The 12,176-nt window shown below is 41.5% G+C and overlaps 2 protein-coding genes across 7 annotated transcripts in view; one reads left to right on the top strand and one right to left on the bottom strand.

The window, feature by feature from the left end:
• The first annotated feature begins 13 nt into the window (after positions 1-13).
• On the top strand, positions 14-2,779 carry LOC311266442 (tripartite motif-containing protein 16-like). The gene is made up of 2 exons (XM_084368812.1): positions 14-198; positions 573-2,779. Exon 2 carries the CDS (start codon positions 607-609, stop codon positions 2,275-2,277), a length of 1,671 nt encoding a protein of 556 aa, XP_084224938.1. The 5' UTR covers positions 14-198; positions 573-606; the 3' UTR covers positions 2,278-2,779.
• A 5,297-nt stretch (positions 2,780-8,076) lies between these two features.
• larp4b (La ribonucleoprotein 4B) overlaps positions 8,077-12,176 on the bottom strand; it is a 40,675-nt gene continuing 36,575 nt past the window's right edge. For all 6 annotated transcript variants that reach the window (XM_084368469.1, XM_084368471.1, XM_084368470.1 and 3 more), the window contains one exon: positions 8,077-12,136. In XM_084368469.1, coding sequence (XP_084224595.1) covers positions 11,810-12,136 — 327 coding nt within the window. In that variant the 3' untranslated portion in view covers positions 8,077-11,809. The remainder of the gene's footprint in view (positions 12,137-12,176) is intronic.

The raw sequence follows: 12,176 nt of genomic DNA, 5'->3' as shown, positions 1-12,176 counted from the left end.
GATAGTTCTACAGTGCTCTGATTGGCTCGACCCATGCTCTCAGCTTAGCTTCCAATCACAAGGACGTATAGAGACTACTAGCCAATCACAGCACAGTAGGGTGGGACAAGTCGGAAAAAAACAGAGAATCGCGGCATACTAAAATCCTCGCTGAGGAAACATCTCTACACTGCTGTGAGACTTTGTGGACATTTTCAGGTATGTTGTGGAGAAACCGCGTTAACTTGAATGTAAGAACTTGCTAACATGTTAAAGAGTGTTAAGACGAGGTTAGTGTTACATTGTGAGGACGTTTTTAGCCGACATTAGTAGAGTATGTGTACGTTTACCTGAAACTGTTACGGAGTGTAGCCGCCATTTTGTGCCTGCTGAAGTTTGTTTTTGGAGAGTTTAAGCTAGTTTTTGCATTGAAAGTAAAATCTATATGATCTGGTGAATACTGTGAATGTTTTTGTAACTTGAGTGGAGTACTTTCTACTCATCCTGTCTTTATTGGTACATTATGTAAGTGAGTATTCTTGTAAATAGTTTGACAGAGTTCTTTAATCTCATGGGTATTTCTCATTTTTCAGGAGAGCAACACTCTCAGACACAGTGAGAGGTGAAATGGCGGAGAAAGGAGTTCAGGTGGAGGAGGAAGCAATTTCCTGTTCGATCTGTTTGGATCTACTGAAGGATCCGGTGACTATTCCCTGTGGACACAACTACTGCATGAACTGTATTAAAACCCACTGGGACAGAGAGGATGAGAAGAAAACCCACAGCTGCCCTCAGTGTAGGCAGAGCTTCACACCAAGGCCTGTTGTGGTGAAAAACACCATGTTAGCAGTTTTAGTGGAGGAGCTGAAGAAGACTGGACTCCAAGCTGCTCCTGCTGATCTCTGCCCTGCTGGACCTGAAGATGTGGCCTGTGATGTCTGCACTGGGAGGAAACGGAAAGCCCTCAACTCCTGTCTGCAGTGTGTGGCCTCTTACTGTGAGCAACACCTCCAGCCGCATCATGATGTACCTCCGTTAAAGAAACACAAGCTGGTGGAGCCCTACAAGAAGCTCCAGGAGAAGATCTGCTCTCGTCATGATGAGGTGATGAAGATGTTCTGCCGTACTGACCAGCAGTGTATCTGTTATCTCTGCTCTGTGGATGAACATAAAGGCCACGACACAGTGTCAGCTGCAGCAGAGAGGACTGAGAGGCAGAGAGAGCTGGAGGGGAGTCGACAAAACATCCAGCAGAGAATCCAGGACAGAGAGGAAGATGTGAAGGTGCTTCAACGGGAGGTGGAGGCCATCAATGGCTCTGCTGATGAAGCAGTGGAGCACAGTGAGAATATCTTCACCGAGCTGATCCGTCTCATGGAGAAAAGACGCTCTGATGTGAAGCAGCAGGTCAGATCCCAGCAGGAAACTGAAGTGAGTCGAGTCAAAGAGCTTCAGGAGAAGCTGGAGCAGGAGATCACTGAGCTGAAGAGGAAAGACGCTGAGCTGAAGAAGCTCTCACACACAGAGGATCACAACCAGTTTCTACACAACTACCCCTCACTGTCAGCACTCAGTGAGTCTACACACTCATCCAGCATTAATATCCGTCCTCTGAGATACTTTGAGGATGTGACAGCAGTTGTGTCAGAGGTCAGAGACAAACTACAGGACGTCCTGAGAGAGACATGGACAAACATCTCACTGACAGTGACTGAAGCGGATGTTTTACTGTCAAACACACAATCAGAGCCAAAGACCAGAGCTGGACTCTTAAGATATTCACGTGAAATCACACTGGATCCAAACACAGCACACAGAAATCTGTTGTTATCTGAGGGGAACCGAAAAGTAACATTCATCAGTGAACAACAGTCTTATTCTAGTCACCCAGACAGATTCACTGGCTGTTATCCTCAGGTCCTGAGTAGAGAGAGTCTGACTGGACGTTGTTACTGGGAGGTGGAGTGGAGAGGAGGAGTTGAAGTAGCAGTCGCATACAAGAATATCAACAGAGCAGGGAGTGGATTTGGACTAAATGACAAATCTTGGATGTTAGATTGTGACGATGACGGTTATTACTTTTATCACAACGATGTCCCAACTCCCGTCTCAGGTCCTCTGTCCTCCAGAGTTGGAGTGTACCTGGATCACAGTGCAGGTATTCTGTCCTTCTACAGCGTCTCTGAAACCATCACTCTCCTCCACAGAGTCCAGACCACATTCACTCAGCCTCTCTATGCTGGATTTTGGTTTCGTCACGCTTATGGCGCCACTGCTGAGTTCAGTAAAGCCAAATAGACAGAAGTCATTTAAGGGACAGTGAGTTAAATTCTGAGTTTTAACTCTTAAACTTATTCTGTCTTCATGTTTGTGGCTGATTGTTGTGTCGTGTCTCCACTTTGTACATGTTTAAATTCATCTATAATCACATTTATTTCTTTGGCAGAACAAAAGCTGTCGTTGTTCCAATCATCACACAAATTTAATAATATATGAGGAAGATCATTTATTATTTTCTTGTACGTAGCTGAGATTCAAACAAACTGATTGTGTGGATGAAGTGAAATCATTGAACAAGAGTCATTGAACAGACTTTACTGATGGGACGTGTGAACAAACTGAAGCTTTACATGGTGAATAAACAAACGCCAACAAAGTCTTTTCTTGTCGTCTTCATTCCAGGGTCTCACACAGAGCTGATGGAGAACATGTGACACTAATATGAGAGTATAACTGAGGCACTTTTCCTCCTCAAACACCACAAAGTTTCAGACTAAAAAAGCTGATTTACTTTTTTTTATAAATTCATCCTGTCAAGTTCAGTTTTAAAGAAGTTTTATTCATTCCTGACACACGACACCACAGATATTGTGTGCTTGAACATTATATCCCACTTCCTCTCCTGTTGCCTCCTCAGTCCTACAGACTGGACCTTTACATGTCTAATTACTGGTGCTGAAGTTTTTATGTGAGAAAACAGATGAACATCACAAGAGGGCGCCACCATCCTGCTGACCAGGGACGTAGCAGAGGTTAAAGCAAACTTTCTGTTTGTGTTCATACATTATGATCAGTGGTGTCAAACTTACATTACTCTAAAAAAGTGATCCTCTTTGTTAAAGAATAGTAGAAAATGCCCAGTTGGCTCCATGTTGGTGTTGGTGATGTGTTGAGCGAGGCGACGTAGCTCTCTGACAAAACTACATGAGATTTTACTTAAATTAAATTATTGACTTGGAAATTAATCTTCTAGATTGACAAACATCGTGTGTGTGATTCATGACACAATTCAAACAGGATTTGTTTTTCAGCATTTCTGATTGGCTGCTGTTTGTGATACCTAATAACATTTTGAATGTCAAGTTTCTAACTGTTGTATTTGCTTAACACCCATAAATATAATCTATATTCACATGTTTGTTTTTTTGCTCTCTGGGAAACTACAGATAACAATATTCCACCTGTCCAGTTAAATCTGTTATATTTCTGATATGACAGAATAATAACTATATAAATGAATAAAATAATGTAAAAAGTAATATAATGCATAATATAAATAATGGCAAGAGTAATAACCATAATTATAAACAGATTAATCATCAACAGTCAGCCTACATTTTATTTGACGGGGGCGGTAAGAGACCTGGATAATGTGGGGAAGGGGATTCACAAAGGACACGATGCTTGGAGAACATAGCTGTTATATGTAATGTGTTTACACGCAATTTCAATCATTATAAACTCCAACAAAATATGAAAATCGACACAATTAAAAGACATTTTCCACAGAACTGTTCATAGAAAGTCAAAGAAGACAGACAGCGGCTCCTCAACAGTGCCTAAATCTTTATTTTTCAGTAAGCTACATTTTTTTCTCCAAATTAGACAGTTTTACATCATGACACAGAGTAACTTAAATTACCTATAGCTGACATGTACGCTTGATTCCAGTCTCGATGGAAGAATAGACCCAAAAAAATAAACAAAAATAAAAGGAGAAAAAAAAAAACAACAAACGCTAAAAAAGAAGCCCTCTTGAACGCAACCTCCTTTCCACATCTGTTAAAGGTGTCGTTAGGCAAAAGTATCTGTCCAAACCCCAACGTGATGGAGTCATCGATTGTCCACAGCTGTTAGCGTAGCATGGTAAGAGTGTTAATGAGTTAAACCACAGTGAGTTGATAAAGAGATCGAGTCTTGTTCCAGTCAGTTGGTGTGCATTCGTTATTATATCTTTGAAGAAAACAAAAAAAAAACTACCACAAGGGAGTCCACTTTTACGACAAGATGCAACCCTTGAGGAAAGAAAAAAAAAAAACAATGGCACTGTCAAAACGTGCGAACAGGAAGGAGACTGAGAGCTGAGGCGACCGACAGGCTGATATGAGGTGTTGACGCTCCATGCAGAAGTCCATGAGAGAAAGGAGCTCCTCAAAACGCCACATCGTGAGCGTTTGTGTTTAATGCCAGCGATACAGGAGAGGCGTGCAGAACTTGCGGCCGTCTCGCCGCCCAAAATGAGAGATCCCTTCGAAAAGCGGTACCGTCCAGTCTGAGGTACCACGCGTCAGAAAGAGTCACCTTTAACATCGGTCTGGATTTCTGGGTGGTACATTTATATTTTTTTCCCCCCCCCACACACATGCACACATTCACAGTTCAGGGATGTTCAGTTTGTAATCAGCGTCTGTGTTTATACGTCTCAAAGAGTTCGAGGTCAAACGTGCCTCAGCAGGGATCGACCGCAAGTTACAACGCACGAAAACCGCTCCTACAGTCAGTGGTGTCACATTGTAGATTTCTCCAGACGTGAGACGTCTTCGATGGACTTTCAGTAATTAGAAAATCTCATCTTAAAATAAAACACGGAAAAAAAAAAAACTAAAAGCCCGAGATGGCAAGCGCTCAGCTATGTACAGGTTAAACTGCCCAGTCAAGACAAAAACAACAGTTGTATAATGGCACAGTTATTGGTTTTCTTTGCCACATCAAAATGCAGTCCACATGTGATCAAATGGTTTTTAAACAGACATCTCAATCTGCGCATGTTAATGTTCTGTATGTGCCAGAAAAACTCACTCTGAAACACATGAAAAGGAAAAAAAACAAATATGATTCCAGTTGAGCCTCTGCTTGTCCCCCACAAAACAAAAACAAAACAAAAAAAAGCCCAAAAGAAAATTATTTGTACATTTATTTCTCAGGAGAGGAAGTCATGAAAGCTGAAGAACATGAACAAGAACCCTCAAACAGATAAATCAGAAGGAGGAGAAGGTAGAGACACAACAACATCGAGCAGGTTTGAATGATTTCTTTTTGGCTGAGTGGATGTCTCGTCTGGTACCTGCAGCGAGACTCGACGTGGGCGAACTTTCAGCTCAACAACAAATCCAACATTTTAAAGCCTTGGTGTCGCCAAACTTTACAATCCACAAGTCTGAGATTCTCCCACGTCGAGTGTCGTGCGCTGTACAAGCTGAAGTTCTGAAATGTGCTTTGAATGTGCTTCGTTTTGATATCGTCCACGGGAGTCTCACAATCAGATCGCCTTGAAGCACAGAGTGTCTGAAGACAGAAGACAAAGCTGGGACGTGTCCATCAGGCATCGCTCTTTTTAGCCGGCTAGAGGAGGAGCAGCTCGTAGCGCATGGTAAGCTCACACCGACCCCATGCGTCACGGGAACATAGAGAGAAGTCCTGCCCGACTTTCTGCTTCGTCTAGCTGTCGGTTGTTGGATTTTGTCGGAGATTTTCTTTTATGCATTCATCTGAAAAGCTTAATCAAGTTTTCTGTGGTTTTCTATCCATAGAAGAAACAAGATCACACGCCGACCGTGGAAAACTGTTCTAGGCCTACAATCCTAAATTTGTTTTTGGAAAAAAAAAAAGGCCGAATCTGAAAGGAACAAGTGGAATTACACCCGATCCAAATTGTTTCCGACTCAGCTTGGATTTAACTTGGGTTCTGGTTAATTGTCAACAAAGAAACTCAAAATTTACTGGCACGCAACAACTACATCTCCCATGAGTCATAGCTGTAGATACACTATCAAAGCTCATGGGTAGGAATGGGTATCCAACGTCAAAACCTTTTTAGTACGGACCAAATTGTTCAACATTAATTGAATGCCACTTCTTTTCTTTCTGAGAGCTAGAAAACAAGATCGCTGCCCCTCTTATGTACATTTAGTACAAAGCTGGAGTCGGGATGTGGTTAGCCTAGCTTAGCATAAAGACTGGATACAGATGGAAACAGCTAGCCTTCAAAGAAATCAAAAACACGCTTTAAGCATCTCTTAAGATCGCTTATAAACATTTATCTTGTTTGTTTAATCTGTGAGCAAACAATTGCGTAAGAATAGTTATGTGCCGAAAACCAACTTGTGGCGAACGGCCGGGTGTAGTGACGGCTTCTCCAAGCAAAAAATAAATAGTAATAAAAATAACACTACAAATTGTCATTTCTAGCATTTTTGTTTTTGTCTACATACCAAGCTGAGAGGATTTATGTTAACGAGCTTTAGACGTGTTTGTAAATGCACCACCGTTCCCCATCTTTGTGCTAAGCTAGGCTAAACACATCCCGACTCCAGTCAGACATGAGAGTGGTATTGATCTCGTCGCAATGTGTAACCACTCCCTCGGTGACTATTATGTTTACCATCCACTACACTGAAAGATGATTTCATTTATCTCCCCATACAAATAGAAAACCACAAATTCTTCTGAGTTTTCGGCCTTTCAGCAAAACCAACAAAAGAAACGATTGACGAGAAACGAGGCAGAACTTCAGATCTCTACTGTCGGATAATTTTCCTAAAACACTGACTTTAATTATTCTAATTACTTAAATTCTTCCATTTACTTTTAATACACGCGTTCACAGTAAAGAGTCACATTCAAGTTTACTGTCATGTTGAGTCAATGTGTATAAATTAAATACTTAGAATAACCAAATTTAAATTCCCCTCAACTTTACATGTAATGATCAAGTAAACACGTGAAAAACGTTGCATTAAATGTGACACTTCACACTGAACTTGTGTCAGAAAATTAGCTGAAAAACGTAATTAAATTACATAAAGTCGCCATTTTAGGCAGAATTATTATATTCTCAAGGTGTGTTGTTAACATTGTTTAACATTAAATATCGTCTAGTCATGCTGCCCACCTAATGTGGACACAATGCAGTTTGATTATACTAAACTGCTGCGTTGTATAAGTATGAACATGTCATAATCGTCACGGTATATATCGATGTTGAGTATTAGTGTCACGGTCTACGCGAGGCTGCTTTCCTCCTCGAAATCCTTACAATCCTGTTGTTAAACATTAATATTTTTAAAGCTGTTTACTGTAGCTTTTAAGTTACATCTATTAATTCTCTTGGTATTATAACGGTAATATTTCAAGATGTCAAAAATACCTCTCGTCAGGAAAAAAGTCTGACAAGTAGTGCTTTTTTTTTTTTTAGCGCTTCGGCATTTAAATGTTTCGACCCTTGTGCTTAAAAAAAAAAAAAAAAAAAAAAAAAAAGCGAAAATGTCGCAAAAGAAGCCAAAGCTTTAAAGAGGATGATGGTGGACACGCAGCTTTGCAAGGTTCGTTAATAAGATGCTTGTCAGTACCACAGGCTCTTCCCAATTAGTGCACAGTGAGGTGGAGGGGGGAGGGGTCCGAGGACACACCTGTACAGCCAGGTGACCACACAGGTACGAAAAATGGAATGAAGGACAAAAAAAATTAAATAAACACAAAAAAGTTTACAATCAGACGACCTGCTCCAGCCTGCAGCGCGGAGCAGAATTCAAACTCCGCACACCCAAACTAAAAATACAAAAAAAGTTAAAGAAAAATATTTCCAAAAGCACAACATTAAGTTTTTTTTTTTTATATCCTACATCCAGCTCGATAGCGACATTAATAGTTCAACAAGATCAATATATTTTTATAATCATTTTAAGGTACCTCTTATATTTTTCTGAGTATTTACAACTGTACAAGCAAAGCACACACTTCAAAGTGCACAAATTTAATACAGTATTGACTAGTTTTGCATTTACAAGGTTTATATCCCCCCCGCCCGCCCGCCCCCGCCCAAAAAAAAACACAACCTGAAACTATTAAACAAGAAACAAACAGAACAATCAAAACGATTCTTTTTCGTACAGTTTACAAAAACAAAAAATAAAAAGGGAAAAGAAAGAAAACGCTGCTAGATTTGTACTCTCTCTCTCTCTCTCTCTCTCTGTAAGACTTGTGACGTCTGGTACGACTAAATATTTTCCACGTGTCACGCTTCGTTAACATTTTGGGGATTTGTTTTTTGAAAAGAAATAAACTCTATGCTTGTCTTGTATAAAAGTTAAGGCAAAGTCATTTTTCAAGTTTAAATAAAATTCAAGTTTCTCAAACACTGGATGGAAATTTTTTTTTTTTTTTTTTTTTACATTTTGCGTATACATAGAGACCTCGATGCGTCTCTATTTCTTTTTTTTTTTTCTTCTCCCTAAAAAGAAAACTTAACGATATTTCTCATGGAATAAACAGCATTGGTTTATAAATAAGTGGATATGGTGCATTTTCTCTTTTTACCATTTCCACCGATGAGACACAAAAAAAAGAAAAAAAAAGAAATTCGACCCATCCAAGTGCATCTCAGTCCTTCAAAGAAAATAATCCAAAAAAAAAAAATATTATCAACTCAAGATTTCGCGTCCAAATCAAAAGCAGCTATGAGCAGGAGTACAGGCTTTTTAATGAAGCGTTCCCTGCGCCAGATGGGCTCCTGTTTTCTCTTAGTGGGATTACCCAGAATGCTTCTTGATGCAGGAAGACTTTGGCGAGACGTGCGAGGTCCCACGTGGTTTTTAGGTTTGTGTTTCCCCCGAACAGATATTGTGTATAGTACAGTGGTTTCTTTTTTCTTTTTTTTTTCTTTTTTTTTTTATGGGTGTTTTGCATCTTTAAAAAGATTGAGCCGAGCACACAGCAGGGAGGGAAACTCACTTCAAGTCCCACAAAACAAACTTCTGACTTTTCATAATTACAGTTTAATCACTTAACTGTCATTTTCAGTCATTTCACAACTCGTATACCGATAATTCTTTACATTTCTCCGGCCAATTACATCTTTCGAATACAGTAAATATCTCGATTGGTTATCTGCCAAAGTGGCTGCTACAGTAGACAGACCTCCCAACCAAAGTTTGAATTTAACAAAATCTAACCAACAAGTTTCCTCTCCTTGCTGCTTCACTCCCCCGACAAACATCCGTCATCCAAAAGGTTTCTCGATTGAGTCCCATTGAGCCTGAATTAGCGTGGTCGTTAGCGTCTCCATCCTGAACCACAATCTGAAGGCTCAAGGTGAGTAAAGGATGTGAATGTTTTCCTTTTACTCTGTGCTTTAAAGGTGCAGTTTATCCCAGGAACGCAGGAGTGAAGCAGTAAGTGTGCTTGATCAATCTTTTCCAATGTTTTAGAAGGAAAAACAAAAAAAAAAAAAAAACTCAAATCAAAGAGTGCAAACTCGAACTAGAAGGATCCGACGAGGGAGCATGCTGACAGAAAAAAAAATAAAACGACATACAACTCTTGTGTTAAAGACTCGAAAAGGAGGAGCTGAACATCTTCACCCCGAGGATGATTTCACGCGACAGTTTCAGACTTCCCTGCTGTAAATCCACCTGCTCTCGCCTGCTTTGTTAACAGTTTTTTAATTTCTAAAGGATGTTTGGTTCAACACTGTTCACACGAGCCCCGACGAGGACTCCCGACAAAACCTCTTCCACACTCCAACATGGCAAACTACATTCCCAAAAAGCCCACTCATCGTTTACCTTCATCGGTTTAGTTTTAGTAAAATGCTCTAGGTCTATTCAACCGTCTCACTTTCCATGTTCATCAGTTCTACAAGCACTCGTCAATGAAAATCCTTGAGGCCAAACTCCAAACCACAGCATGCCTATAAAGAGCACCAAACTCCTTCAGGAAAAAAAAGTTAAAATTAATATTTGCAAAATATAACAAGCTGATCCACTGCGAAGTCATGCGACGCTGCCTGAACGTCCATCCTTCACTACAGTGTGTTCAACAGGCATCCACGAGGCAGAACAACAAAACAAAAACACTTGAGCGATTGTGTCAACAGAGTTGTTGTCGTGAGGGTTTGATTTTCTGAAGGTTTGTTTCCTCTTTGACTTTCAAGGATCAATTCCCTTTTTTTACACTTCAGCCAGGATAATGAAACCTTTGCCCTCCGAGTCCGAGGAAACACGAACAGTGCAAATAAAGTTATGTAGATGTGAATCTAGTTCATCTAGATGAGCTGTAGTAACAGATTCCAGGATTCGACGTCTAGCACCATATCTAGAAGAAAGAACCGGAAACATTCCCACGGTCACGCCTCCGTACCCCAACTTCAAACTGAACTCCGAACGTTTTGTATCAGCAGATATTCAGAACAAGTTCGTCTTCTTCCTACAGCCGTGAGTTACCTGTCACAGTGGTAAACTGTCAGAGCATCTGAGTGGTAGCTAGTGTTAACTTCCTCCTTCCTCATCTCAGCTCGTCAGTGCTTCCTCACCTCCAGAGTGAACCGAACCGCCTCAGACGAGAAGCAGCCGTTTGATCGTCACAACTGGATTTGAAATGTCAGCCTGCGTCTTTTCCTTTGACATCATGTGCCTGCTGATGGATTTATTCCACAGTTTTTAGCAGGAAACAAGAAGAGAGGAGAGCGCTGCAGCCGTCAAAGCTTCTCAAGCTTTCCCAAAAATACAATGCCATGAAAACTGAGCCTCCCCTGACTCATTACACACACACACACACACACACACACACACACACACACACACGGTGAGCCACTGGAAAATCACAACTTAATCAACTTTCAGACATTTCCAATGGACAAATTTTGGCCAACAACCACAACAACAACAACAGGTCCTAGATGCCTCATTTCTCAGCACTGATCTCCCATTTTAGACACAAGCTACGCAATACAGCTAGCCAGTTAGCAGTGTTAGCAAACAGTAAAAAACAAAAACAGCAGAGAGAGGTGATTCTTTACAGAGAAAATTATCAGAGGAAGAAAAACGATCACCAGCAGTGACTGTACCGACAGACGACAAACGAAGCTGAGCTGCTGAAGAAAAAATACATTATCAAAATCTTCAAGAAAATTCACTTTGAGGCGATGTAAACCGAAGGATTTGAGTCTTGTTGCGATGAGATTCAGATGTTAAATTTTGCATATGGATGTGAATATGTATCAAAATAAAACACATCTGCTAATCATGACCCATAATGAAGCTACATAAAGTCGCACAACGGTGCCACTCGACATGCAAACAAACCCCCTCACTATGAGAGCCGACACAAGGCGGAGTCTGTTGTACGCACTCTTTCCCATCATCCACTGGGGTGGCTTCCAACAATGCCCCTGCTGCTTCACACACAAGACTAATTTAATCCCACAAGGCCATTTGGACAGAATGAATAAATTTCAGTGTCGTCTGTGCCGACTTACCGGCTGACACAACTACGCAATGCAAAAAGAGAAAAAAGGAGAAATAAAACTGAAAATTAAAAAAAAAGCAAATAAATAGAATAAAAAGAATGAAATGGTGCTCTACATGCACAGTAAAGTGCTTTTTGTCTGCAAGCCCTGATCCAGAAAAGAAGGCGTCCTCTATGCTTGTTTGTGACTGGTGATTCTGGGATATAAGTATTGAGTAGCCCTGACTTATATTTCCTTTTTTAAACGCATCAGTGGAGCGTAGTGGGGGAGGCTGGAGGACACAGGGAGGGGCAGAGGGGAGTCGCCCTACTGCGGGGACTTGGGTGGGGTGTGGTGGGGATCTTTGCTGGGGGTTTTCCCTGGATGTGGGGGCGGGGAGGCCCACCGCCCGGCCGGCCTTCGGGCGTCCCTCGGGGGTCTGCCCGGGGTGGCCGAGCCGGGTTTGGAGGAGGGAGGGTATGTCTCTCGGGCCTTGGCCTCTCCTGCCGGGATGGAGGCGTCGGGGCACTTCCTCTCCTCGCCTGCGGGGGCAGCGCAGGCTGGCTTGGCTTCCTTGGGGGTCGGCGGTTGCTGTAATGTCGGGGCATCCTTCACCCGCTGGCAGATCTCAGCGTAGGAGGGCTTCCTCAGCTCCTGGGAGGAAAACAACAACAACAACAGAGTCGTAAAATGT

This window comes from Pagrus pagrus, assembly GCF_965226575.1.
Source record: "Pagrus pagrus genome assembly, chromosome: 12".
Classification (NCBI taxonomy): Eukaryota; Metazoa; Chordata; class Actinopteri; order Spariformes; family Sparidae; genus Pagrus; species Pagrus pagrus.
Note: the sequence above shows the minus strand (reverse complement) of the source record. Positions and strands in the feature narration are given on the sequence as shown.

Excerpts from the sequence above, each read along its gene's own strand:
- LOC311266442 (XM_084368812.1), top strand. The coding sequence starts at position 607 with ATGGCGGAGAAAGGAGTTCAGGTGGAGGAGGAAGCAATTTCCTGTTCG.